This window comes from Takifugu flavidus, chromosome 5 (genome assembly GCF_003711565.1).
Source record: "Takifugu flavidus isolate HTHZ2018 chromosome 5, ASM371156v2, whole genome shotgun sequence".
NCBI classification, from domain to species: Eukaryota; Metazoa; Chordata; class Actinopteri; order Tetraodontiformes; family Tetraodontidae; genus Takifugu; species Takifugu flavidus.
Window position 1 is genome coordinate 2,359,319 of NC_079524.1, and position 27,001 is coordinate 2,386,319.

Here is a 27,001-nt window from a genome sequence, read left to right on the forward strand (position 1 = left end):
TGAGTCGCCGCTCATTTTTCCGACGTTACAAAGTTACTCCGCGGATTATTGTGTTCTCGAACCAGTGTGTGTGTTGAATACGTGACAGTAATACACATGGCTGGTGGTCTGAGTGTTGCAGGTCGTGATGAGATCTTGGGGAATGCATCATGATGGGTCCCCACAAAAGGGACTCAGATGTGTGTGAGTGAGAGAAAAGAGAGAGAGAGAGTGTGTGAGATCAAACAACACCTCCCCTGGTCTCTGGGAGAGCTGCGCCCGACAGGATCCCCCACATTAGTGTTGATCCCAGGCTGCCTGCTGTCCGGAACCATGGCTGCAAAGGTTGCCGTCGCCCTGCTGGCCCTCGCCTCTCTGTGTGCAGCGTCTGATCTGAACTGTAAAGAGCTGGTGAAACCTCTGGTGCTGGACAGCCACAGTCCTGTGAGTATGACTGTCTGCTGCACCAACACAGGTAGGTAGGTAGGCAGGCGGGTGGGTAACACAGCTGTGTGGATGTTTTCCTCCCTCCGCACCAGGTTTATGGGAAGTGGGTGCTCCACGCTGGGTCGTGGGACAAGCCCGGCCTAAAGAGTGACCTGGTGTCGGTGAACAGCGCTTGGCTGGAACTGTCGGCTTCATCAGACAATGGATTCATCAACCTGTACTGGGCCGATCGTCTGTACGGTCACACACTCTTGTTGTCACGGTTCCTATTCTCTCCTGTACTGATGATCTCTGTCCTGGTCTCACAGGAAAGACAAATGTCTCCAGGGATTAGCCAATGCCACCGTCTCAGGAATGACCACTCATACTACATGTATGTATTCTCTATGTTCTGGGCTACATCAAGCCTACTTCTTTATTTAGATGTTTAATTGTTGAATATTTAAAATCTGCTAATAAAAATTGATTGGAGTGTCTTTTATTTTACAGTCAATATAAATGGTCACACTTCTTTTCATGATGGAAAATACTATGAGACGTGCTCCGACTGCCTCCTGTCTGAAGACACCACCCTCCTCCCTGACGGCAAGTCCAAGGGACGATACCTTTTCCTCTACAGTAAGCCCTTTTGTCTCTATCCTGCAGTAAAATAACAGTTTCTTTTCACTCCACAATTCTCTGTTTGGTCTTTCAAAGCACGCACCGGCCTGCTGGAGCCGTCCCAGTTCGAGACATTCAAGAAGCAGGCGGAGTGTCTGGATTTCCCTCCGCACTATCACTTCGGGAGCACAGGTGAGCCGCTGCTTCAGATCTCCGGCCTCGTCCGGTCTCCTCCACTGACGCTGCTCTCGCTGGTCAGACCTGTGTCCAGATGCCAGACAAACGGCTGCAGAGAAGATGGAGAAGGATGAAGCCAAACATCCAGCTGCTGACTGAGCCCGTGCGCAGCCGGCGTGCACAGTTAAACCTCCACTAAATAACCTTGTCGTCTGTTTGTGCGCTGACATTGGGTGTCTCATGTAGGTAGTTTGGTCTTGTTGCTGTTTAACTTTACAGGATTTACTGCAAAAAAAAGTGAAATCTCAATAGAAGACCTGGTTTTAGGGACGGTAATACCTTAATTAAAAAGAAGATCATATATTTACATATATTTTAACATTTTGTAAATAATTACATGTGAACCTGTTTGCATGAAGTCAATAAAACAGTTCAATCCTCTCGACGGCGAGTTCGAGAACGTTGTTTTTCAAACACAGCTTTTTCGTCCACGATGCCCAATTTCACCTCACTTCCCAAATGCAGCCTGTTGCCGGGCGACGCCACTGCAGGGGCGAAAACAAAAGCCCAGTCTTGTAACATTCACCATGACCTTGGCTCTGCTGAAGGAGAGACCGTTGAAATGTCTCTGAAGAGTGGTGGATCTTTGCCTGCGTTCTTCCTGGCAGGACATTCAGTCCTGGACAAAAGGAACATGCACAGTCATCAACAGTGCATGGACGGACCTGCTCCTCCCCCTTGAACAAAACTTCAATCAGAGGTAGATGTGTTTCTGCTGCAGCTTCAGCGGCTTCATTAGCAGTGCCGGCGTCTCTGCCTCCTCGTCCTCGACTGTCTCTCCGTGACACCCATGGCTCCGTCGGTGATCGTCCCTCTCTTGGCTCTGGTTTCCATCTGTGCAGCGGCTGCACCAAACTGTGAAGATATAATCAAGCCCTTTCTGGATCTCAACCTGGTAAGACGTGCTCCTGTGGAGTCCTGATGAGGATTGGACACCATTTGCTCGCCAGACTGCTGAATTTTTGCACCTTTATGTGAAGGTTTTTGGGAAATGGGTGTATGTGATGGGAGCAGGTGACCCTTTGGCATACCACAAAGCACTGGAGGCGACCAAAAGCTCCTGGGTCGAGCTGTCTCCGACCTCCGATGTTAACACTGTGACGTTACGTTTTGGAGATTACATGTTGTGAGTGTGGTGATCACATTAAATGATGGACACAATAATGAGCTGTATAACTGTATCAACGACACTAAAACAGCAATGTTTCTCAGTAATCGGTGTGCTCTGGGTGAGGTGAATGCAACGATCTCTGGGACTACAGCCACATTCCGAAGTAAGTGTGCACTCAGACAAGGTATTTAAGCCATAGCACAGATGAGGACACCACTCCGTATCGTTGACACTTTCATAACTGTGCGCCAAAGAATATCTATCAGACCACACAGGACACCTGCTGCAGACCTGCTCCGACTGCCTGCTGTGGACAGAATCCCTTCGAAATGGGGACTTCACTGGTAGATTCGTGCTGCAGTTCAGTAAGTGTTGCCCACCGCAGCCTTGGTCAGAGCTTCAGCCAGCATTTATTTATTCAAATCCCCCCCCAGCGAGGAATGGAACAATCAATTCAGAACAGGTTGAAGTCTTCAAGAACCAAATCGCGTGCCTGAACTTCCCAGAGGACTTCCACAGTTACGACGGCACCACAGGTCAGTGGACGTGCAGCTTCCACAGGGTGGAGGTGTCGTACAGCGGTTCCATCATTCAATATGGGACGGGGGGAGTTTAATGTGCAGGAACTCGATGCGGGGCTTTCCAGTTGCTTTATTCCGGTTTCTCTTTGTTTTCATCTTTCCAGAGCTGTGCCCTGACAGCAAAGCCAGCGCAGAGTGAGCAGCAGAGGAGGGTTTATGTCACAACCTGTTGCCTTTGTTCACAAATATCAACAGTTATGATTTGACTAATGAATGCTAACATGTCCATTATGTTACACAGTATTTACTCCCTAATAACAGCTTATATACCACATTGTAAACCAGCAGTGATTTCCGGATTAAAATGTTCTTCGATTTACACTCAGTGCTTGGTGACTCTTCCATTACTGTGGTTCTTGAAGTGAACAGGAGCCTAAACAGAAACGTGAGGAGACGAGCCCATTTCTGCTACAGCGGGTCAGCACGAATGTTTAAATGCTCATCACCACAGTCAGGCACCGAGTCCCTCGGAGGACTCTGGATGTCCGTGTGCTTCAGTCATCCCTCTATATCTGACTCGACCTGGTGCTTTCTGTCCACCTGCTGGTTCTTGTACCATCGCCGCTCTTTGTTCGCACCAGCCGCCGACACCTGAGCAGCGCCAGCACCTGCCTCTGGCACTGAGATGAACCAAAGTAATAGACCAGCGGGTCCAGGCAGCAGCTGACGGTTCCAAGACACAGGGAGAGCAGGTACGCCTGGTAGGAACTGTCAGTGGAATCTTGGTCCAGCTGAATGTAGTGGATCATGAGGATGACATTGGTGGGGGTGAAGCAGACCACAAACACCACCAGCACCAGCGCCGTCATAATTATAGCTCGGCTCTTTTTGGAGCGGGTGTCCACGTTGGTGGCGGCCAGAGCCTGGATGATGCGCACATAGAAGACCACAGTGAAGACGAGAGGGATGAAGAAGAAGACAGTTGAGTAGATGGGGAAAAAGTAAACGTGGAGAACTTGCAGGATTTCTTGATCCTGCACGTCGTGGCAGGTGGTGATGTTCAGGTCCGACAAATACAGCGTCTGCTCGGTGATCAGGAGAGGTAAGACTCCGAACAGGGCCAGCAGCCACATGGCGACGCAGACAGCCCAGGCCGTCTGCGGGCTGCGCCACGTCAGCGACCTAATGGGGTAAACCACAGCCAGGAAACGGTCTATGCTGATACACAAGATGAGCAGGACGGAACAGTACATGTTGCAATAGAAGGCTGCTGTGACAACTCTGCACAGGAAGGAGCCAAAGATCCAGTTGTTGCCATTGAAATTGTAGAAGATCTTGAAAGGAAGGAGGAGGCTGAACAGGAGGTCTGCGCAGGCCAAGTTTAACATGTAAATGACGGCGGGTTTCCTGGGACGAATGCGACAGCCGAACAATAGCGTGGCTGTAAGGTTCAGAGGCAGGCTGAGGATGAAGACCAGGGTATAAACAGTCGGGACAAATCTGGTCAGCAGGCGACCCTGGAGGAAAGCTTCAGTCTCCTTTGAGACAAAATGGCGTTTCCGAGAAGGAGCGCCGGCCCCGTGGACTCCAGGTTTGCTCACCGGCTCCGCCTCCAACCCCGAGCCTGTGTCTCCATCATTGTTCAAACTGTCCAGGTAAAACAGGTCAATAATGTCTATAGGCTCATCAGTGACCATCGCATAGTGGCTGGAGAACGTTCGCGGGTGGAGCACCGACCCTGCAAATACACAAACTGAAAGATGACATCCGGCCCTGGGAAGTCTACAGAAAATTCAAAAACCATTGTAAGACTTGAACCAGCAGATCTTTTTTTTTCTTTTTAATAATGTAGATGTTCATATGATGATCTGCAGCTTTTATTGCATATTCACTTTAATTCACACATTCATAAAATGCTTCATTACATACTTCTTGGTAGAAGGATGCATTAATACTGACTTAGCACATCTGTTTTCATCCATTTTTGTCTACAAGTACAATAAATCTGATTAAAATACCAGACTTCAACTTCAAACCTGCAACTAAAATTGATGGAATAAATTCCGCAGTATTACAGGTGTGGTCCTGCATGCAGGTGCATGGTCATTAAAGCGTTTAGCCACTCGACATTAACGCCAAGAGCACAAACGATGGTTTGCTCTGTCAAAGTCAGCAAGGTCGTCTTACCATTTGAGGGGATGAGCGCAGAGCTGTGGAGAGGAAACAGCACCAACGCCACCAGTGATGGGAGAATCATGACTCTACGGTGTCCTTCACAACGCTCGTCGGGGTGCGGAGAGCTGAAATGATCAATTAGCCAGCAGAGACACTGATGTGTTTGTCCCCCTTCCTCAAACTTATGATTCGAGTCGCAGTGGAGGCTCCGCCCCAGAGAACCTCTCCTCCCCCCTACTGACGAACCAAACCGTTACCTGAATCTGCAGCTCAGTAAAAACACCACGAAGGCAGATGACAACAAACAAACAACGGTAGACCTGTGATTTATTTCACACATTAGGAAAAACATTATGCTATAAACCACGTCCACGCTGACAGAACACACACACACACACATTGATTAAAAGGCACCGGTAACGCAGGCGGGCAGGTTTGCTTGTCTGGATCCTTGCAGTTTTTCTTTGGTTTAACATACAACAGTTTCCTGGTATCACTTACAAACAAAATGACAATATATATTATTGCTGAATTTTTAAAAATACATTTACAATCACCATGGGAACTCCAGAACGGCAACATTTGGATGACAGCGTTTCATTTTGTTCTGATTCATTACACCATTGTTACAAGAAGCAAAACTGTCCTGCCGGAAAGGGAAGGCACGGCCTGTTGACACCTTCCTCTCCACGGGATTTCTCCCATCTGCCTCATTTTCCATAGAACTTTTTATTCAAGAGGAAGATGAGTAAATTGACGTTGACTTTGGCTTTGTCAAACATCTTCATGACGGCCACACCTTCGTACTGCAGCTGTAGGAGGTCCTGGACACAAAAAGGAAGAAATTGGATTAACTACGGACTAACTTCCTCTGATTCATTTTGCTTTTTACTTGAAATGGAAAATCCCAGAGGAATCGTTTCAACACCTTCGTATTCAACTGATGAGAAATGTATTTACCTGGAAATGAAGCTGCACTTTTTCCATCTCGACGCCCATAAATTTGGCCTTCACCTCGAAATCCCCAACTTCCTCAGTGGGTGAAATGTCAAACATGACGTTTTTGAACCTGTGACGACACATTTAAGGACTCAGTTACTACTGGTAAAAGCAAATAATTGGTCATTTTCCTTTCCCAATAGTATTAGTCCGTTTAAGAAATATTCATTTTGAAAATGTTGCCACAATTTTTTCAACAAAGATGATGTGATGTGGAGAAAACTCGGCGCACAGGTGAATCACTACAGGCAACCACACGTTTGTGGATAACTTTAACTCACTGGTTTGTCTGGAGTCCTTCTATCTCCAGGACCACTCCTTTTTCATGCAACCTGGCCGCCGTGTACTTCAAAGACTGTGGTTTCCACTTCTTGCTGCCTTTTTCTTCTCCTTTATTGTCCAGTTTTATCGATCGGCGGGAATTTCTAAACACATACGGCACATGTAACGTGAATATCAGCACTTTCATAATCAAGCCATGAGCATCAAATATGGGTTGAACTCACTTTCGATTGAGGTTGTCCAGGCAGGTCTTTATGTACGTGTCATAATAGTTCATCTGGTCCTGGTAGAAGGCTGTTTTGGAGTTGAGGGCCGTCAGCGTCTGCTGAAGCTTCACGAGCTCAGCCTTCCTTCTCTGTCTATAACGTCTTTGGTAACGGATGTCCTGACAATTACAGGTTAACTTTACAGATCTGGAAGACCAATCACTGGAGTTCGCATCTCTTTCTTTGTGAATTAACGTTTACCTTCGATATCTCGTTGATGATGTCTTGGTATTTGTTAGCGTCGGTGCAAAGTCCAGCCTGTTCCAGATTCCGAAGATTTCGGAGGATCTTCCTCTTCTTCTGCTCGAGAGGTAGCTGGCTGTCCTCAAGAACAGCAGCGCTGCTCTTCAGTCCTTCTGGTGTCTGAGCGTCCTGGACTGCCCGTCGCTCCACGATCTTTTTGTGTTCCAGCTCCTTCAGCCAAGTTAACAAATAATGTTGAAACAAGCTAATATTTCAGTACAGCTGGCACAAAGAAAAGCTCAAGTAAACACCTGAGGGGCCGTCGACGGGGTTTCAAGAATTTCAGGCAGGTTTTCTCCAACCTGAATGCGAATCACATCGACGATGAGCTTTTTTGTCCTGAAAAACACAATCGTTTCATTTAGTTTCATTTAAAATTCATTAGGATTCAATCTTCTTTTGGGTTCTACAAAATGATGTGCAGTGTTAATTCTTAAACCTATTTTCTACAGGTTTGATTCATCCTGCGCACACATTTGTGTTTCTGTTCATATAACTCCCGAAAGTTACAAAAAAGGGAACATTTCTGGTGAAGGAATTATCTGCACGGATGCAGGCTCGTGCCCAAGATAACCCCAGTCACCAACTTCTCACTTCCAGGACAGGAAATGACAAAGTGGCACAAAAGGCAAGACAAACAAGCAACTGAGTGATAGTGACCGAAAACAGCGTCAACACCAAAGCCTTCACACTTCTACACTTTTGAAGACTTTAGTAGTTATTTTAGGGACTTTTGTGCTCACACTGACTCAGAGAGTCTCAGCAGACTGGTTCAGCATATGAAGGGTGTTACAGGACGATACTAACTTGGTCATCAGAGTCTTAAAGTCCTTGTCATCCCCTTCTAGTAGCTCAAACTTGCTGGTTAAGGTGAGGGAGACCTCCGTCTTGGCCAGGTGGCTCAGCGTGTTCTCTCTGTTGGGATCACTGGGGTCTACCGCTCCTTCACCTGAGATAAAGAAGTGGGGCCACTTTGTTAAATACATTACAGTCAATTTTTTTTCCCTTTATTATAAAACAGGTGCATTTTGTGACAGTACCAAGCAATGCCTCTCGATCGGGCACGTCTCCCAGATCCTGCAGCAGCTCATGTAACAAGTCGTTTGAGTCAGGTGAAATGGCATCCAGATGTTCCAAAAGCAACTGCAAAGGCACACGTGATCAGTCCTCTGTTCAAGCCTCAGATATTCTCTAGTTTGTGACTGTAAACTATTCTGATGCATCAAAAATCATCATTTGTTCTTGAAAAACAAAGACAGAAAAAAAGTTCAAATGTGCCGTGAATGTTTGCGTTGGGGTTTACCGAGTGGGTATTAATGATCTCCTCTATTGAAATATAGATGACAGGCTTGCTGAGAGTCACCATGTCTGAATATTCATCGATATTAAACTTCTCCTCAAGTTCAGGAACATCACAGGCTGACTGGAAAAACACCCTGAAAGAGGAAGAATCAGTCGCGGTCAGAGGTTGATGACCTCTGAAGGGAAACACCACATTTGCCTTAATACTACAGTTAATACTGCAGTATTATTACTGCAGTATTAATACTGCAGTAATAATGAGCAAACAGATGGGGCGGCTAGATTCAGTTGATATTAGTAATATTGACACACCCCTTAAATGCTGGTGCAGCTTTTAGTTTTTTTCCATTGCTAATAAATGCCACAGGGCCTCCAGCTCAACCCAGAGCCCTTCCTTTAACACAATATTGTCATAATGAGGTCCGATGAAAGACAATTTACTTCATTTATTTTTTCCCAAAGATAAAAAAAAACATCATAGACTTCAAGTGTGGCCGAACTTACCTAAACTTCTCATATGTCTGCGATATGTAGATGTTCATCGGTGTCATATGTGCATTCTCGCCCTCAAACAGCTTATTAGCAGCAGCGTGCTGCAGCATCTTAGCCACAGATCCCAGGTTGCGACGCTGGTCTAATGCTAGCTGCCCTCCAGCCGACATTTCAATGATGTCGAAGCCGTCAGGAGCCACGATGGCTGGATTCATGTAGCGGTAGTACAGGAGGTTTCCAACAATCTGTCAGACGGTGACAAGAATTCATCATTTGGATTTTGTGTGGTGCAGCAGAATTATAACGGCGCCATCACTGACACAAGCATTCGCATATACTACATTCAGGAAGTTCTACCTTCATCAGCTCATCCTCTGAAGCGTCTGGAAACTTTTCATGGAGGCTGTTCTTCAGAACTTTTGCTATGTATCTCATGCCATAACTACATGCAAAATAAAAAGCAACAATGGGACATCAAACACAAAACCACATGCCATCACATACCACAAAACACGCGGAACAAGCTAGGACCAGGGAACCCGATGGACTCGGCTCACTGGTTTGATTAGTTCTATGAGTATAATGCACCATCTAGTGGAAGCTTTAAAGATTACAACATGTTACGTGGTACTTTTTTAAATACAGGCGCCATGAATATTTTGATATTTGTAGCCCAATGACAAAATTTGGTTCTTTTTTTTTGTCTTCCAGACATTTTGCGTCATAGTAATAACTGTCCAGCTAAAACCCTACTAACCAGAATGACACGTTAATGACATGCAAAAAGCATGTGACCATATTCTTCCTAGCTATAATTATGGGTTAATTTTCTAGAAATGAAAATGGCCAATCAGTCAACAAATTCATGCTGACAGACACGTTGAGGCACCAACATGGAGACCGGGAAGACTTACGGAATATTATCCAGCGATGACACAATGGAGTTCAAGACCTTATCGGTAGCAGTCCGCAGGGCCAGACTGGAGGCCTCCAACCTGCTGCGCACCTCTTCGTGTGACATCGCCTGCTCGGGAGTCACCTCATACGGCAGCTTGCTGCAGGACAGGATTCAGTTATGAGCAATGTTGTCAGTTGACATAATGGAGCATTTTGTGGCTGTAACTACACAAGCGACGTTCTTGGCACATCTGTGAGAGTAAATGAACATTACTTCCCCTCTTACCTGGCCTCTCCGGTGGCACTCTCCACCTGGTTGACCCAGGCTTTGTATATATCCACAGGGTTAGTGTTTATGTTTAAGTTCTTGTCCTCGATGATGTCTTTGACCACCGGTGCCAGCAGCTGCCTGAGGGTGTTTTGACCACGTGCTCCTCTGTTGAAGCTCACCACCATCTTGATGACCGTTGGGTTTCCTGTCACTATGTCCTGGATCTGATCCACCTTAGAACTGATACACATGGACAAGACTGTACACCGAATATACGTAGAGAATTCCAAACTACAAATGAGTCAAAGTGCGGGTTGGTAGGAGGCTCTGAGTGGGGCTTTAGTTCTCACTTGATTTCCTCCTCCAGAGCAGTCTTGAAAAGTTTGAGCAGCAGGTATTCCTCTCTCTGGTTAGAGGCATAGTTGTACAAGGTGAAGATCACCGTGTCCATGAACTTAGTAGACTTATTTTGGGGCATCTGAAAGATGAGTTTGGCTAAGTAGCTTGGGTTTGTCTGAAGGGGGGTGAAGAGAGAAATGAGGGCAGCGTTAAGATGTTAGAGGCATTAGGATGTTTTCAAGATGCAGCGGGAATAAACATGGAACATTTCATGAATCACCTGCAACAGGTAAAACAGATGTTGGTAGGCCTCTAGTTTTCTCCTTTTCCCTTTGCTTAGGCCCTTGATGCCCAGTTTGTCACCAGTCGTCAGGTCCATTTCACTTTTCATTTTCTTGGTGTTCATTTTCTTGTTGTGTGACACAACGTCCTTTAAAAAGAAACAAGACGACGAGACAGAAAATGAGCAAAGCCTCAGTTCAGGGTTGGGATCTTTGCCCCTGAAATCATCACCCCTTTCACTTCATGGTAACAAAAGTGCCGCCCACCTGCAGAGTGATCCTGTTCTTGACCAGGAGACCGATTTTTATGTCCATCATGTTCAAGTCTTTCTCCATCTGCTGGTTGGAGCGGATGTTGGTCACCACTTCCTCCCTGAGCCTCGTAAAGTCCTGCTCCTCCTGCAGGTCCAAGGCACTCTGTTCCAACAAGTGAACAAACTTGCGCACCACAGAGAGAGGAGGATCCTTGGCCATGGCTAAGACACAATTATCAAATCAACGTGCGCTCGCCTTTACATGCACCTTTTTATACTTTAACAATGAGTCAATGGAAACAAACATTTTTGACTTACTTAGTGTTCTGTAGTCATCTCTTGCTTTATTGGCTTTTAGAAAAGCCTGAATCTTTACTATATCTTTTTCCTATAGGCACACACGCGCACCCCCCCCCCACACACACACACACACACACACACACACAGTCCAGCCAGTCAAAAACAATACAGGATGTGATATAAGTCCAAGTGATGTTCCTGAGTGAAGTTCTGTTACTCACGTGATCTTTGAAGAACTGCAGCCTCTTGTTGTATTCGCGTTTGGCTTTCCACATTTTTACCATCGACTGAATCTGAGGAAAACAAATATATTTCTGTCAGAGCTGAAAGAGAATCTTAAAGAAAGAAATGATCATTCCAGCAGAGGGAAGCGTATTACCTTCACAACAGAAGCAACATTTTTCTCGAGCAAATTCATTCGTTTTTTGTACAGTTTCCTCTGCTTGCATCCTTTCCAACAAGCCTGTTGGGCAAATATAAAACATGCATATTCATTTTATCATGACATGTATACTACTACTGCGTAACTACTTAACATCATGATTGGGAGACATTAGCCCACCTGCAGTTTGATGACATGTGGTTCTTGTTGTTGTAGATATTCCATTCGCTGTTTATGCCTTTTCCTGACGAGGAACCCTTTAATCCTGGCCTGCAGCTGCGTCACCAAGGATTCGTTGGCTAGCCACAACTGCTCCCTGTTATATTCTGCAGTCACGGAGCTGACAACATTCTACGAGAAGAAAACGATGGTTTTCGCACAGAGATGAGAGAAGCAGCGTGACGTTAAAAATTAAAACCACTGGGCTGTTTGTCAAAGATGAAAGTGATCAAAGAAACAGAAAAGAACCTGGATTTCTTCTTTACAGAGATGGTCACCTCTGTGATGGAATCCCTCCGGCTCTTCCCATGTACCCTGGCCTGTCTCCAGATTGTAGTAATAGAGATATCTATCACTGAAACAGTGTTTTACCCAAACACTATCGCTGCTGCCTGGAGGAGAGCAGAGAGAATAAATATGACACCGAATGCACACGTGTGAAAGAACAGGCCTTCTGCTATGCCAACAATTATTCAAGTTACCTTTATTAGCATCATTTGCTTGACTTTCTGCTAGCTTTGTCTGGTATGTATCAGCACAGTCAGGGTGCACAGCTCTTAGTCCAGCACTGGGGAGCTGCAAAGCCTGCAGTGTGTTCTTAGAGTTCCCTTTGGCCACCTTCCTGTTAATGTCTGCTATCGCTCCAGCGACTAATACAGGAACAAATATAAGTCAAACAAGCAGATGTTTAATCACAGAAACAACACCTATAATGAAAAACTATACTAAATGTAAATATCAATAATAGTAAAGTGCCTGTAGTCTAACAAAAGGGTCAGGACATGAGGGAGTGAATTTAACCTGCGGCTACATACATGCGAGAGCCTTTTCTTCATCTTGGTTGGCTGTGTGTATGGCCTCTTGAATCTGATCAAGCCACAGGACTGCCGACTCATCTCCAGAGCTCTGCAATCAGGCAAAGTATGATCATATTGAGAGGTGAAACCTGAAATAATGTTCAGTCCCACCCTTCGTAATAGGACATAAATGTCAGAAATGCTAAATGCTGCACAGTTCCCTATGCAACACAGATACGTCGACCTGGGTGACCCCACAATTATTACAAATCCAGTGGCAGTGGATGTTTATTCAACCTTCATTTGTTCTGCAGTCAACTGTAGAGGCTGGGTGGGTGCATCTACGCAGTCACGGCCAGCAGGAAGGAAAACGATCATTAGGACAAAGCTACCAGACTAAATATAGCTTTGTTATTTATATCCCATTTAAACGTGTGTAATAAAAAGAAGAAATTAATCTAAAAACAACATAATATCTAAACGTGTAGCAAAAAATAAGGTAGTGAATAAATCCATTGAGCCGTTTCTTCCCAATCCAGTGACTCAGTGGGCAGATACTAACTGGAAGTGGGGATTTTAGCTTGCATACCAGGACAGGCAGTGGTCTCACAGGGACACACAAATGCATGAGCGTAATACTGCATAAGAGTGGGAGACCAGGCTGAGGTGCACACCATTATCAGTTTTGCTCCGCGAAAATGTGAAATATACAGAGACGTCCCACGCTGACTGAAACGAAGGCCAAGGAACAGGAGGGAAGGCAAAAGACACCTTTAAGAAACTAAAGGATATTGACCGTTTTGGGATTATGGCTTATTCAGTTGCAGGACTACTGTTGTTTTTTTTAATGGCAACACAAACCCTGCAGCTTGATGGTAAGTGGGTTGTTCAAATTCAATATGTGTTAATATTTAAAAAGAAACATTGATGTAAAGATGGCAAAATTACAAAATGTACTGAAATAACAGAAATGTCCAGATTACAACTGATTACTGCACCAAAAAATAATATCTGATCATTACATTTAATATTTCAATGCAGTTAAGTTAAATTTACTCTAAATTTCACTCCAAACTGCTGTTATTAACAGTAATATTAGGTTGCTTGGTAACAATAAATAAGATCTTTATTCTGCCTATTTTTAGGAAATGGATCCGACACCAAAATCGAAGGGTCACAGGGTGCGATCCCTAAAACGTATAAGGGTACCAGCAGCAAACCTAACGGGACCAATCATCTGGAGCCCAGCTCACTCCCCGGGCTTGTTGTGGACTCAGAAGAGGCAGTGAAAGCCTACACCACAGGAGCCCTCAGCACGTGGGCCATACCATCAGCGTACATCCTGGCCATGTTGCTGGGTGTCCCCTCCAACGCCTACATTCTGGCCTTCCTCCGACGCAGAGTCAAGTCCTTTTCCACCAGAGGTTTTTACCTGAACCTCGCCTTTTCCGACCTTCTGTTCCTGCTTTCTCTGCCACTGCGCGTTCACTACCACTTTAACGGACACAACTGGACATTTGGAGAAATTACATGCCGGATTCTCACGGCGTTATTCTATGGAAATGTTTACTGCTCGGCTCAGTCTATCGCGTGCATCAGTCTGAGCCGCTACCTGGCTGTGGTCAGACCCTTTTTGTACCGGCGGTTGGCTAAGACGACCGTGACGGCGTGGACGTGTTTGATCGTGTGGCTTCTGTTTGGGGCCGCTACAGTGCCGGAGCTCCTGGTGAGGCAGAGCTACCAGGTTCCTCAGCTGAATATCACCACGTGTCATGATGTACTTCCCTTTGAAGAACGCTCTCATTCAGCGTTGTGGCCATATCGGCTGATACTGGTGTGTCTCGGCTTCGTGGCGCCCTTCCTCATTTGCATCTACGCCCACGTGGCAGTTGTATGCCGATTAAGACAATCAGATTGCGACTGGACACCATTTATTAGGGTCAGCACGATGACTTTTATCATCTTCGTGGTGTGTTTCTTACCGAGCAGCATTTTGCACCTCACCCACTACATCTGCGTGTTTGCTAATGGGGACGACAGACTGTACGGATACTACAGAGCAGCGGTGTGTCTCTGCTGCTTCCATAGCTGCCTCGACCCCTTCTTTTGTATCCTTATATCAAAGACAACCGCTGAACTACAATTTATTTCCCCTCGTGGAGAGCTTCAGCGGCCTGATGTAATGACGTGACTCTTGCTTTGTGTATGATCACATGGAAACGGTATTTCCTTGTTAGACCAATAAGGAAGCACATAGGACAGGAAACAGCCCAAAAAGGTGATTAAAAGACGGCTGCAATATTTGTGGGTAGGAAATCATTTTCATCATAAAAGCAGACTAAAAGAATAAAACTGTTGCTCTGAATAAATTCATTGAATTTAGTGCGTTCTCATCTTCTTGTGAAGGAAAGGAAATTCTCTTTGCTCTGTTTCGGACATGACTGTAGAACGTGGATCTACCGGCACCGTCATTGAAGGTTTTAACTGAATGATGCCTTCTGTGACAGTTTAAAGCTGTGTCGTTGAGCTAAAATAGAAGCCACAGTACCTGGCAGAGGAGTCGTTTGGTGTGCTGAAGGACATCGTGGTAATGTTTGGCTGTGCCGGGGTTAACCGCCATCAGTTTGGCTGTGGGGAGGAGAAGCGCTGCGAGCGTCTGCTGAGGGTCGGCCGAGTTGAGCGCCTCGTTGATCTCCGCTATAGCTATGATACCTGAAGGCGGAACACAAAGGAGACGATCCATCAGATGTTCGGTTTAATAAATAAATAGATAAATAAATAAAATACATTTAGCGTGTAACTTACGCTCGTGCTCCTCGTGGACCTGAACGTTGACAGTGTCGATGCACTTCTGGACGTCGTTCCAGGTGAGAAATTCTTGACCTTTTGCAAGCGTCTCCCCTCGTTGCTGGATAAGAGTGTCAGCGTACCTGAAGGGAAAAGTCCCACAAAACTTAAGTGGAGGTCATTCACTCCCTCCAGATTGTGCAGATCTGTTTCAGTGATACCTGTTGAGATTATCTTGGTCCATGTTGGTGAAGCCTAGAGGAGAGTCGGCCAGTTGTTCAATCACTGCCTGAGGGTCCTTGGTATCCAGCACCTCATTTAGCACCGCCACAGCGGACAGCATCTCCACGGCTACGCTCAGTTCCTCGTGGCTCAAGCCAGCCTAACACACACACATGCAGCCATGTGTGAGTACAGCATCTGTCGCATTACAGCCTCACCAGATGCTGTATTTAATTTCTAGTTTCCATTTTCTAACGCGGTGCTTTTCTGTGATAGTTAAGCTCTTAACCAGATTGGACGAGCAACCACGTTGCTCCTCTAAGACGGACATTGAGTGGGAGTTGCCTCCCATGCATAGACATCGTAAAAAGTGAATCCAGTGCTGAATGATCAGTCTAAACGCTCATTATCAGCCCACCTTCAGCAGGCGCCCAAACTTACCTGCCCCCCCTGTAGCTGCAAACTGAAAAGCTCATTCTGATAGAGGTTGGCAGCAGTTTGGTAGACAATCGATAGCTGTGCTTCAGGGTTCATCAGCTCTTCCACCGTCTCAGCCGCGTTGCCAAGACGAATAGCTTTATTGATTGATGCGACTGCCTCCAATTCTGGATAAAGATGATCACAGACAGAATTTAGAACCACAGGAGTATAACACCTGTCAGTATATTAAACGAGCATATTATATTTCTGAGTGTTACAACAAGCCCATTAGAAAATGTAAGAAAAATGTGGCAAATGTCCAACATTGATTTATCTAATCAACGCGTACTTCGTCTCTCTGCCTCAGCAAAGTCATTACAAGAGCTGACGACTCGCTGAATCTCTTCTTTGTCCACCAACATGGCTCTTCCTCCATCCTGCAGCACGAGAGGGAAACATAAGAGGATCAGTTGACCTCTTTTATACAGGGATGCCTTCAACTAAATGGTTTGCATTTCTTTAAAATAATTTTAAAATCACACTAATGTGGTTGTTTCTCGTCCAGACACGAGTCACATGACTACAGTTTCATGACTCTACCTTCAACACGGGAACTAAAATCTTAAACCCAGTCAAACGGTGAGGTGTGATGGAGGGTACCTTGGGTTTATGTTGGCAGTAGGTTGTAAAATGCTCCATGTACCAGTGACAGTTTGGTTCCAGAACACCCAGCAGAGCCAGAGCTTCAAGCCTGAGAGCAGCCAGCAGGGCCGGCTGGTCCTGAGACGACACTGCCCGATTCACCTGCTGCACTGCTGCCTGGACTAGAGTCAATAACAGCAAGTCAGAGAGAAACAAAGTCTACTTTTAAAGAGTTGGATACCGGAGTTAGGGATTTAAATTACAAATAGGTGCAAGTGCATAGAATATTACCAAAGAATGCAGCAACTGTTGGAACTAAATGAACTAATTAATGATTTTTACATCAATGTATTAGTTGTCAATAAAGCTCACAGACTGAAACAAGTAGATTTTAGAGCTGAACTCTAAAGTACGTATGAACTTTACAGAAATCTGTGTTGATGATTTTCTATCTAACAAGTGGAGGGGGAAGAAAAAGCAGAGATGACAGAGAAAACAACTTCTTCATGAAATCATTCCTTACTGTTGATCAAGTCAAGGCAGCCCTGGATCTCCTGCTGTGTCAGCAGCTCCTCATAAACATCTCGTTCTTCAGTTTCACTTGAGCGGCGCTGATTAATGGGGAAAATCACATCAGTGCCACAATACGTGTGTTGCTGATGAAAATGTGATCAGTTTTTACCAAGTAGCACATTTGACAGGCCCAATTTCAGCCTTTAGAACATATTTCTATAGTGTTTGATAGGATTTGTTAAAAAAAAAAAAAAGTGGGGGGAAAGATGGAGGTGGGATGCTGTGGAGGGTCTGTTTTTAATGGATTACAGCTGACTGTGCAGCTGGAGGAATGTGCTGGCAGTGCATGTGGAGTGAGTCAGTGCTGTAATCTACTGTAGCTCAGACGCCAGCGCGAAAACTCCAAACCAAACCATTCAGAACAAAGGTCCCGTTTGCCATTTCCCGTCGGCATACAAAACAAGCAAACAGGTGAAGCGCTGCATAACTGATCTGGCCTGCAAAAGCTAACAAACACAATGAGATGAAGGTCACGGTTTGTTGGGTTTCGCACCTTCCTCGATGACTGGTTCAGCTTTCTAGTCTTGGCCTGGCTCAGCGTGTTCTGGTAATCCTCTGCCAGGGCTTCCTTTGCGTTCTTCAGCATTGCGTTGGGATTATTCAGGGCTGCCATCGTTGCAGGAGCCTGCCCTCTATCAATGGCCTCATTAATGGCGATCACAGCAGCGTGCACTAAAAACAAACACGTCTGGTCACTGTCATTTTGGCCTTCGAGCCTCAGTCAAAAACAAGAAGCAGTTGAATGTCAGAAGACTCACGGGCAGCTTCATCCACCGACAGCTCATTGGCCAGGATTCCTCCAATCTTACTGAAAGCTGGCATCTGAATGCCGTACTTCTCCAGCTCGCTCCTCATGTTACTAATCTCTTCCTCTGGATTAAAAAAAAAACAAACAGGTTGGGTTGTTATAGAAGGTACCATGTATAATAACCTTAAATATTTCTTGAATAGAACTGTTTCTATGTACAGCTCCTTCAGCCAATTCATGATTCCAAGACTTGAAATACGATAGCTGCACAACTAATCTCTGTGTATCTCTGTTATACTGTAGAATAAAGTACGATTTATAAGAGGGAACTACCTGTGAATGCAACTTTTCCCAGCAGGTCCTGGATCTGTGGCGCCACCCCAAGTTTATACAAGTACAAGCTGAAATAAACACATTGACTGTTACAGTAAATATAAAGCAGCAGAAAGTCTGAAGGAAGTCAGTATTTATGGGTCATGAAGCTGATATTTTAGATTTAAATCAAGGTGAATGTATTTGATATGTCCTCTGGAGGGTAGTGTTGGCTCAAATTACAACAAAACCCAGTGGGAAGCCCAGTTCCAACCCGAGCCGGCCTCAGGACAGACCAGCTGCTGGAAACTTCATAAAACTTTCATCTTCCCACAGGTAGCTGATAAGTAGCCATGAATTATAGATATTAAAAGCAAGTCAGCTTTGAATAGAGAACAGCGGCGGACGATTGTTTTGCCCTTTTGTCTGGCTGTGTTCGGGGGGTGCGTGTGTGTATTGTTGGGGGGGGGTTCATGTGCGTAAACATGAAAATACCTGCGTCCTTGGGACACCACGGACTTTAAACTGCTAGCTAAACTCCTCACTAAGCAGAGTTTAGCGAATGATTGAACATGGAAGCAGTTTATTTGAATAAGATACAAGCACAGTACCAGCAGACCGGGTTAATGACGGCGGTGGATTACAGGCCCCAACGGTTACACACCATCAGCTGACTGGCTTCCAGCTACAATTTCGCCAGACTGTGGCTCCTCATTCTTTAGTCCCATGCTTTTTGAACTTTGTCTAGATGACTAATTAAGCCATCTCTCTTAAAAGGCATGAACAGCATTTAAAGTGTCCTTGTTTGTAAATGACATTCTCTTCTTTAGCGTCACGTCTAATGTTCCCGAGTTGATGCTCAACTTCCTCGCCTTAATATCGACGTGTGTTTGTGCTCAGGGAAGTACGGAGAATTAAGGGGGTCCTTTGGGGACTTCAGCTGGACTTGCAGGAAGGAAGAACACGTGTGTGCATGAGGAGGGAAGGAAACCAATTCTCTCTGGGACTGACCAGAACACCACAACAGAAAAAACAAGCGGCTCACTTATCTACACTCAAAATCTGTTTATCTGGTTGAGTCTGATTCTAAACACATCAGAACTTGTGCTCACTTCTTCAATGCCTTTGAAAAGCTTCTTTGGTGTATTTACAGAGAAAATAGGGATTATATTCACCAACGCCCCGCTTCAGGAACAGATTGCATTATTTAATCTTGAAATAAGACAAATCATAAAAAGTATTCTTCCTCTTTTCCCCCAAGTAAAAATAGCATTTTCCAGTTCTTGTTTCCTCAAGTATTTTCAAATCACAATCTAAGTCACATCGATAGTTATGCTGAACACTTTTGAGAGTTTTAGATAAAACAAACCCGTACATTTATACAGCTGTGTTTGGTCAAAGGCTTTGATATAGGACAGTGACACCCCCCCCCCCCCCCCCCCCCAGGAGGAAATGACTCCGAATTAGGCAGAGAATAGTGTGTGTCAGTAAGCGTGTAAGTGTGTGTTTTCAGTTAAAGCTCGTCACAATTTCTGGGGGCCTGATCCAGTTCAGAATGACATCACCTCTCTTAAATGTGTTTAGGCAAAACACTGAACTAGTTCAAAACTGTGCTGGGAAAACAGACCAGTTGCTGGTCTGTTTTTCCTCTACAACTAATCATGAAAGCTATTTACTAGTTAACAGGTGACTAACTCAGCGTGACTAACTGATCAACATGTATGCATCAGACGTGTCAGCTCATCCCAACCAACACTGTCGGTAGACTTGGGCTCTATTTATTGTTCCATCTCCTCCATTAATCTGGATGAGGTGAATTGGATAAATACACATTTGCCCCCACCCCTAATGAAAACAGCTGTAGAGTAAATACAGCTCTGGGTCTGTTATAACCTCAACGGGCCCATCTTTTACTTCATCTTTGCTAAAAACACTGAGGGTTTCTGGCTGCTTTCTCTGACATAATCACCATTTATTCATGGTATTTTCAGAAGAACCTTTTTGAGGACAAAGATCTAATAAAAACTTCTTCTCAAGCCTTACCTCAGAGCGTGTATGCAGTACACAACCTTGGGCATGTTTTTACGATCATACACGTCTGTTGTTTCAGGGTAGAATATCTGAAATAAGAACACAAACAACGGGCGAGTCGCAATTAATCACCCACAGTTTATGCAGTGGTAATCAGTCATGACATTAAATCCGCCTACTTGATGTTATGTTTCGCAATGCAGTGTGATTAATGCCAACTTGGGGATTACTTTGAGTCAGAAATCATTCTCATCGGTCACAAACTTCACGGGGGGGGGGGGGGGTTACAGAGTGTCACAGCGCCACTGAGCAGTGTCTCAGTCTACAGGTGGTCACGGTGCTGCTCTGCTCCTTCAGCTTCACCGTGTGTACCCGAGTGACCTCTGGAGTGACCTCTGGAGTGACCTCTGGTTCACTTCAGTCTGCTTATCAGGTCAACTATTAGTCTAAAGTCTAAATGACTGTGAGACGTGATCCTCGAGGGTTTTACAGACGACTGTGACTCCCAATATTTCATGTAATGATGTGAGGAGATTGGCGACATTTGCTGCTGCTCGCACTCACTCCCAATATTAATTATGCATGAATCTATGGACCAGCAGAGTCATCATATCCTGGTTCTTTCCCATTTATTCTGTCTATTCTACAGCATTTAGATGTTTGACCATTGACTGAAACAGCTCATCCAAGGATTGAAGGCTTTGGGAGGATAAATCCCTCAAAACATTTTTTTAAGCATTTATCACATGACTGCCCCCATGATGTGATGCTGTCATCCGTTTTAAAATAACTTGTGGTATTTTCTTCTTTGCCCTGAGGTTGTGGGTCATAGGAATGAATCACTCATCAATGGCCTCTTCAGTTTTCTTTCTTCTTTCTTCCACTTAGATAAAATCTTATTGGCTTATGTATATTTTAGTTAGCCTTTCCTGAAGACGTCTGGAGTTAAATGACGCGCGTGTACCGAGCATCTGTACGGGTCAGTGAAGGAGAGAAGATGCGTCACCAAATCCTCCTACCTTTGGGAGACCCACCGACTCCATGGCCCTGAGCCACTGAACCGTGTTGTCCGTGTGTCTGAAGTGCAGCCCGCTGCTCTGGAGGTAAAAACAAGAATAAAATATGACATTACTGACTGTGTGGAACACATAAGCCAACACACACGCACACGCACACACACACACACCTTATATCGGGACTGATCTCTATCGTAGATTCTTTTCTCAGACACCATTTTTGGGGCGAAGAAGGTGGCAAGTTTGCCAAGGTAAACACCATTCCTCAGACCCTCCTCCAGTTCGGTGGTCGGAGGCAGTTCCTCCTCCAGGCAGGCTTCCATCCACCTAGGAGGACATAAAAACAGAGCTCAACCAAGGCACCTATCTCACCCACCTAAGAAAACACTGCTAATCCTTTGGAAATTACTAACTGAAAGTAACAATACCGGCATTTGCTGAGGTGAAGATGGCGTAAAAACTATGGCTTAAATAGATTAAATTAAGTGAAACCCGTTATAATAACCCAGTGAGAACCGGGCATTGTTACAGGCTGCACCCACATGAGCTGAACCCGGCATTCTTTACGAGGGAGGCAGTGCACATCCGCGGCTCCGACACTGAAGCTTTGACACTCGACAGTAAGAAAAGAAAGGATGGATTATCTCACGTTTAACTTGATCACATCACTGAGGCAAACTTCACCCATTTCCTTCTCACTTTTCCATTCTAGAACTAGTAATCTGTTGGTAACAAGCAACTGTTTCTAACTGTAGTCAAGGTCTGGTCAATGATTTATCATAGTGACTCAGCAAGGCCATCAGGATTCTGTGGAATCTTTACTGGCTGGAACTAAGGCCATATTTATTATCATGGCACCACACCAATCGCACTTCGTTGGACTCGTCGTCGCACAACTGAATTTATCCTTCGCAGCAATAACATTAACAAGGGACGCTTCATTTGTGGTGCATCAGCAGCTCCGTCCTTCGGCTTACACGGTCCCCGATGCTCGTGCACACGCCGTGTTTATGTTAATTAAAGCTGTGGGGGTGCTCAAAGGATCCACTCTGCCAAAATATGTGTCAGCACATTAGGGATCATCTCACCATGCCAAGTCACACACTGTCAACACACCAGCGTGTGTGTAAATACAACTAACAGGATCCTTAAACAAACTCAGAGGGACCAAAAATATCTTCTTTTTGTGTGGTTCTACAGAGTTGGTGAAAAATGAACGGCCGGGTGTGTCGTCCATCCTGATTGGCTCTTGGCTGATTCAAATCTCCTCAAATGTGATCGACCAGACAGAAAAACTCTCAAACCACAACCGTCGCAAGGTGTCAGCTACACGTTTCATATATATTTAAAAGGGCGTATTTCATCATGAAACCTGTGGTCAGGAGCCAAATCTGGGAAACGCAATGGTTTCATATCCACAAAGTCGTCGTGCACTATACGAGTGAGAATTACGACGTCTCCTTTGGTGGGATCGCCCTCCAAGCGGCATCCTGCATGGCTGACATGTTGCAACTTCACTTCCTCCACTTGAAACAATGTTGGACCAACCGAAGCAGGAGAGCCCCGCATTTCTGTTTACAACCCCCCCAAAGCGGGTCTTCCTGTCTTTGTCTAATCTCTGAACGGGCCGGCAACAGCGAGCACAGCTTTCTGGATGTGAATCTGTCTTGATTCAACAAGAGAATATGCTCCAGGCCAAAATACTTTCTTCCTTTATACACAGGCTGGCCTCTTGTGCAGTCGTGCTGGTCATACGTTTGCCACTGGTGTGGTTGAATGTCTGCCAGGAGAACATTGCAGCACAATTAAATGTTGGCTTCTTATTAAAAGAAAGTCTTGAAGTTTACATCTTAATAATTTGCACAATTCCGGATGAACAACAGGCCTGAAGCATGAAACCAGTTCATGGGTGTCATCAGGTAAAAGCTACTTTTTAAGCATTGCTGCATCTGCAAACATGCCGATAGGCTGCAAACCATGTGGTGGAGCAGAGCAAACTACAATATCACACCAGTTCTAAGAGGTTAAACACATAATCCGGTCCAAAAATAACAGCCTCCCCAGCTTTTCCTTAACATACTAATGCCAACCCCTGAAAATGTCTGCAGAATTTTTCAGATTTCAAGCTCTCTGTCAAATTTATGATCCTTCATCATATTTTGATGTTTTTTTTCTTTTAAAAGCCATGTTTAGCTGTTCAGTTGGTTTATAAAAAATACAGCCGAGTTGCCATGGCACCACGAAACCAAAGTTTACTCAAGATACCAGCAAAACCTCAATAACCACTCCCCCCCCTCCCCCAGTAAATCATGAAAATCTAAAATGTCACGAATATCACACAAAAGAATAAGGTGACTTTTTAAATGAAGGTTGGACATTTCCACTGACACGATCACGTGGTGGTGAGGATAAATACTCGCTGTTGTGCCTCCATCATTTCCATGTTCCAGTAACTGCTGACACCTGACCCAGGAGAACAGAGCTTAATCCCCGCGGTGGACAGCCTCATTAGCTGTCGGACTAAATCCTAAACCAACCTGACACGTCTCCCAGAATAGAGGTCTTATTCCACAATTCACAGTAGCGCTGAAAATCAACAAACCAAGAGTGCAAAACAGGAAGTTAGCAAGTGAAAGTGCGTGCAGGTTGAGCATGTGCAAGTTCAGCTCACATTCGTTTTAATGACTTTTTGGAAGCACAAGCAAGTGCAAATATCTTGGACTCATTACTACGATAAATGATGTAAAACCTGTTCATGTTCAGCCTTTTTATCTTGGGACATACGGCGATAATGTGGTTTGGACAATCTGCAAGTCAAACTTGAGGTTTGCAAGTCAAACTGCAAGTTCAGCTGTCGTGAACAAAAACCTGAGGATGGGGAGGCTCCGCAGGGCCGCTGCGGCTCGGCCCGATCCAGGTGACTGGAGATCAATCACTGACAGATACGCGTTGCGGTGAGTGGGTGGGGTGGTCACAAGGTGTGCGTCATGAAGCATGATTACACTTCCTGTTACCGTTCTTGTGAAGAATTTTTCCTTTTTTCTGAATTCTGACAGTGCCGCGTAAACTTTCTGCTAATACAGAATATATTATGCAACCCATCAAGTGTACATAACCACTTTAAAATGGTCTATAATCAGAGCATAACATAATTATCTGTCCACATGTCCACAAACTCTGAGCTGTGTCAAAACAACAAAAACAGGGCGGTTGGATTTAATCAGCGTGGCCCACTAAGCTCTTCTTATCTTTGAGCACTTTCCCTTCATTCTCTCATCCATCCTTCAGCGCGCTTCCACTGTTCTTACTGTTTGGCCTCTTCCAGGTGACAGAGGTACTCGTAGGCGATGTTCTGTCTCCTCCTCTCGTCCATCTCCTCCGCCGAAAGACGCTCGTCATCCTGAATGGCTGCAAAGAAAATGGCTCTTTAAAAATGAAGCACACTTCATTCTTCTTTATCTTAATCACACATCCTTTGGGTTGGAGATGACTTGTCTTTAATCGTGTCGTGATATAAAAAACAGGAATCTGTGGTTGCACCGTGACCAGGTCAAGGCTTTTGTTCACCGTATGTACCATCGTTGTGGAATGTGAAGAATCTCATCAACTCTAAAAGAACCTCCACCAAGCGGACATGAGACAGAACAACCTCCAAAGGTAACTGCACAAGCAACAAGTACCTTCCGTGGCGGAGGTAATAATAGGTTTCTAAATGAAATAGTCCTGAAATGGCATTTATTTTGAGCAATATGAGGAATTTAGAGCATCCCGCACTCCCTGAGCTCGTGTGGTTGGTCGGGTTACCAGGATGATGGACGACTCCTGCTGAGAGTTGACCTTTACCTGCAGCTTAACCACGTCCCCTCCCACCGCCGCTCCTTCCTCTGCCCTAATCCAATCAAATCTCTTTATTTCTGGCCCAGTGAAGAAACATTCTCATGCTATGGGTGGGTGGGGGGCAGGACCTCCCCAGGTCGGAGGTGGGAGAGTGCACCCTCATGCTCTGTCTATTGATATGCAGCGTTGATGTGTCTCACAGGTATCTGAACTCTTTTCAAGTCTCCCGTACAGTTGCAACATTATGATCTGTCTGGTGTTTAGAGAGCAGGTGCAGTTCTGTTCAATATTTACTCTCAGTGGGGGGGGGGGGGGGGGGGGGCAGCACCGATACCTGTGGTGTTGAAAAAAAATGCTTCTCTAATGAAAGAAATGTAAAAAGCTGCATCCTCCTGCTGTAACTGTTCCTATTTATAGCTGCGAGGTATCCTCCAAACATGTCGTTTTAGCGCAGCAGTTTGGCAGCAGTTTATTTCAGGACAATAAAGTTTATCTTATCATATCATACGGCGGCCGTTGAGAGAGGACTTTACTGCATGCGTGAGCATAAACTCACACCGCAGAGGCTCTCACCCGTCTAAATAGGCCATCTGAGAAAGTTTCGAATGTTTGGCCACATGGACCGTTATAGAGGCACTAATATTTGGAGGGCAATGGAATTAAAGACTATTTAAAGTGATGGCCGTTGTTTGCCACACCTCAGTAAATGCTTGAATAAATGCACAGTGTGCAGAAAGCGCATGTGCTGAGCACCCATTCAAAACGACTTCTACTGACTCACTTCCTGGATGGGCCCTTTTATATTTGTTACCGTTAACTCCCCGGGTGGTTGTTTCCCAACGTCTCAGGACCCGTCTCAGCATCATGCTGGTGCCTCCAAACACGGTCCAGTTGAGGGGTGAGATTATTACTGGGTTCTACAGCAGAGAGATGCTGCCAGTCCACAGAAACACCTAATTCCAGCTCACTAGGCCAAATGCGGGTGGGGGGGGTGGGGGGGTAAACAACTGTACTGAAAGGCCACATTGATCTGCATTATCTGCTGAACTTTGCCCAGAACTGACGGGTGACAAAAGAATAAACTTGGTGAAAATGATGCAGTCTTCCGCTGTGTTGTTTTAAGATCTGTTAACCTACTTACCACCCTGATATAATCATGGAGTCAGTGAGAGATTTCTCAAGAACAGCAAAATAAAGAGTGAATGATTAACCTGAGGGAAAAAGCCTCATGCTCTGCAGCCAGACAGCCCTGGGGGGCCAAAATTCAGCAAGCAGAAAACTATCACATTTCAGGACAGCTGGAAACACAATTTAATAAAACGAAATCACCTATTCGTGTTTCACAAATGCAAAGGAGGACACCGCTGAATGTGTAGCAGGATGTGGGTTGTTGAATTAATAACTGAGACTGGTCTCTACCAAGCAAAACCAGTTAAGCTGTACTGACACACCTACTGTAACCAGCAACCAGGTGCAGCTGCTGAACCACCTGCTGCTCATCAAAACCTGCACTAACATTTCACATTAGCTTTACTCTTCTGCTTTTAACTTTACAAAGCACAGCAACCCTCCGAGGACGCGTACTTACTTCCATAGCGGGGCTTTTGGAAAGTTGCGGTCTCTTCATGGTACATCTTGCGTCGTTTCCTCTACTTGTGAGCTCGTCCGTCCTGGAAATAACTTTAAACTACGAGCTAACGCAACAGCAGCGGTACTCCGCCGCACCGGAAAGAAACTACGAACTAAACTATGGCAGTGGCTACCTGGGGGCGGGGTAGACGGTGGAAAGTGAGGATATTCGTCCCGAAATCGTTGATGAAAGCGCGAAATGCCAGTTGGAGCAGAGCCTCGCCACGCTGCGCCGCGCCGCGCTGCGCCCTTCATTGACTTGGCTGCTGCGTCGAGTCCCGCTACACCCGCAAGTGTGCGCGCACATCTGCGCCCCCTACTGGTGGCTCGGGAGACGTTCACCACCCGGAGACGCGTCTGTCCGTTCTGTCTGTTTCCACGGGGAGATTC

At 45.4% G+C, this 27,001-nt stretch overlaps 4 protein-coding genes across 4 annotated transcripts; 2 read left to right on the forward strand and 2 right to left on the reverse strand.

The window, feature by feature from the left end:
- The first annotated feature begins 215 nt into the window (after nucleotides 1-215).
- LOC130526486 (uncharacterized) lies at nucleotides 216-1,648 on the forward strand. The gene is made up of 6 exons (XM_057034190.1): nucleotides 216-423; nucleotides 519-661; nucleotides 735-799; nucleotides 916-1,044; nucleotides 1,123-1,218; nucleotides 1,286-1,648. Exons 1-6 carry the CDS (start codon nucleotides 313-315, stop codon nucleotides 1,360-1,362), a joined length of 621 nt encoding a protein of 206 aa, XP_056890170.1. The 5' UTR covers nucleotides 216-312; the 3' UTR covers nucleotides 1,363-1,648.
- On the reverse strand, nucleotides 1,509-5,315 carry f2r (coagulation factor II (thrombin) receptor). Its single transcript, XM_057034187.1, has 2 exons — nucleotides 5,083-5,315; nucleotides 1,509-4,633 (listed from the first exon to the last, which is right to left on the reverse strand). Exons 1-2 carry the CDS (start codon nucleotides 5,150-5,152, stop codon nucleotides 3,462-3,464), a joined length of 1,242 nt encoding a protein of 413 aa, XP_056890167.1. The 5' UTR covers nucleotides 5,153-5,315; the 3' UTR covers nucleotides 1,509-3,461.
- Nucleotides 5,316-5,379: 64 nt separating this feature from the next.
- Nucleotides 5,380-26,908, reverse strand: iqgap2 (IQ motif containing GTPase activating protein 2). The gene is made up of 38 exons (XM_057034185.1): nucleotides 26,571-26,908; nucleotides 24,454-24,553; nucleotides 21,316-21,472; nucleotides 21,149-21,226; nucleotides 20,142-20,218; nucleotides 18,120-18,187; nucleotides 17,797-17,910; nucleotides 17,532-17,710; nucleotides 16,989-17,076; nucleotides 16,484-16,647; nucleotides 16,173-16,260; nucleotides 15,845-16,008; nucleotides 15,403-15,563; nucleotides 15,200-15,324; nucleotides 14,943-15,106; nucleotides 12,413-12,503; nucleotides 12,080-12,247; nucleotides 11,847-11,989; nucleotides 11,559-11,729; nucleotides 11,376-11,459; nucleotides 11,218-11,289; nucleotides 11,015-11,084; nucleotides 10,710-10,918; nucleotides 10,442-10,591; nucleotides 10,173-10,336; nucleotides 9,838-10,062; nucleotides 9,569-9,709; nucleotides 9,012-9,096; nucleotides 8,667-8,899; nucleotides 8,164-8,296; nucleotides 7,901-8,003; nucleotides 7,668-7,809; nucleotides 7,112-7,199; nucleotides 6,819-7,031; nucleotides 6,576-6,736; nucleotides 6,351-6,494; nucleotides 6,031-6,139; nucleotides 5,380-5,894 (listed from the first exon to the last, which is right to left on the reverse strand). The coding sequence occupies exons 1-38, from the start codon at nucleotides 26,614-26,616 to the stop codon at nucleotides 5,781-5,783; spliced, it is 4,986 nt and encodes a 1,661-aa protein (XP_056890165.1). The 5' UTR covers nucleotides 26,617-26,908; the 3' UTR covers nucleotides 5,380-5,780.
- Nucleotides 13,060-14,776, forward strand: f2rl2 (coagulation factor II (thrombin) receptor-like 2). The gene is made up of 2 exons (XM_057034188.1): nucleotides 13,060-13,269; nucleotides 13,540-14,776. Exons 1-2 carry the CDS (start codon nucleotides 13,203-13,205, stop codon nucleotides 14,583-14,585), a joined length of 1,113 nt encoding a protein of 370 aa, XP_056890168.1. The 5' UTR covers nucleotides 13,060-13,202; the 3' UTR covers nucleotides 14,586-14,776.
- Nucleotides 26,909-27,001: the final 93 nt, after the last annotated feature.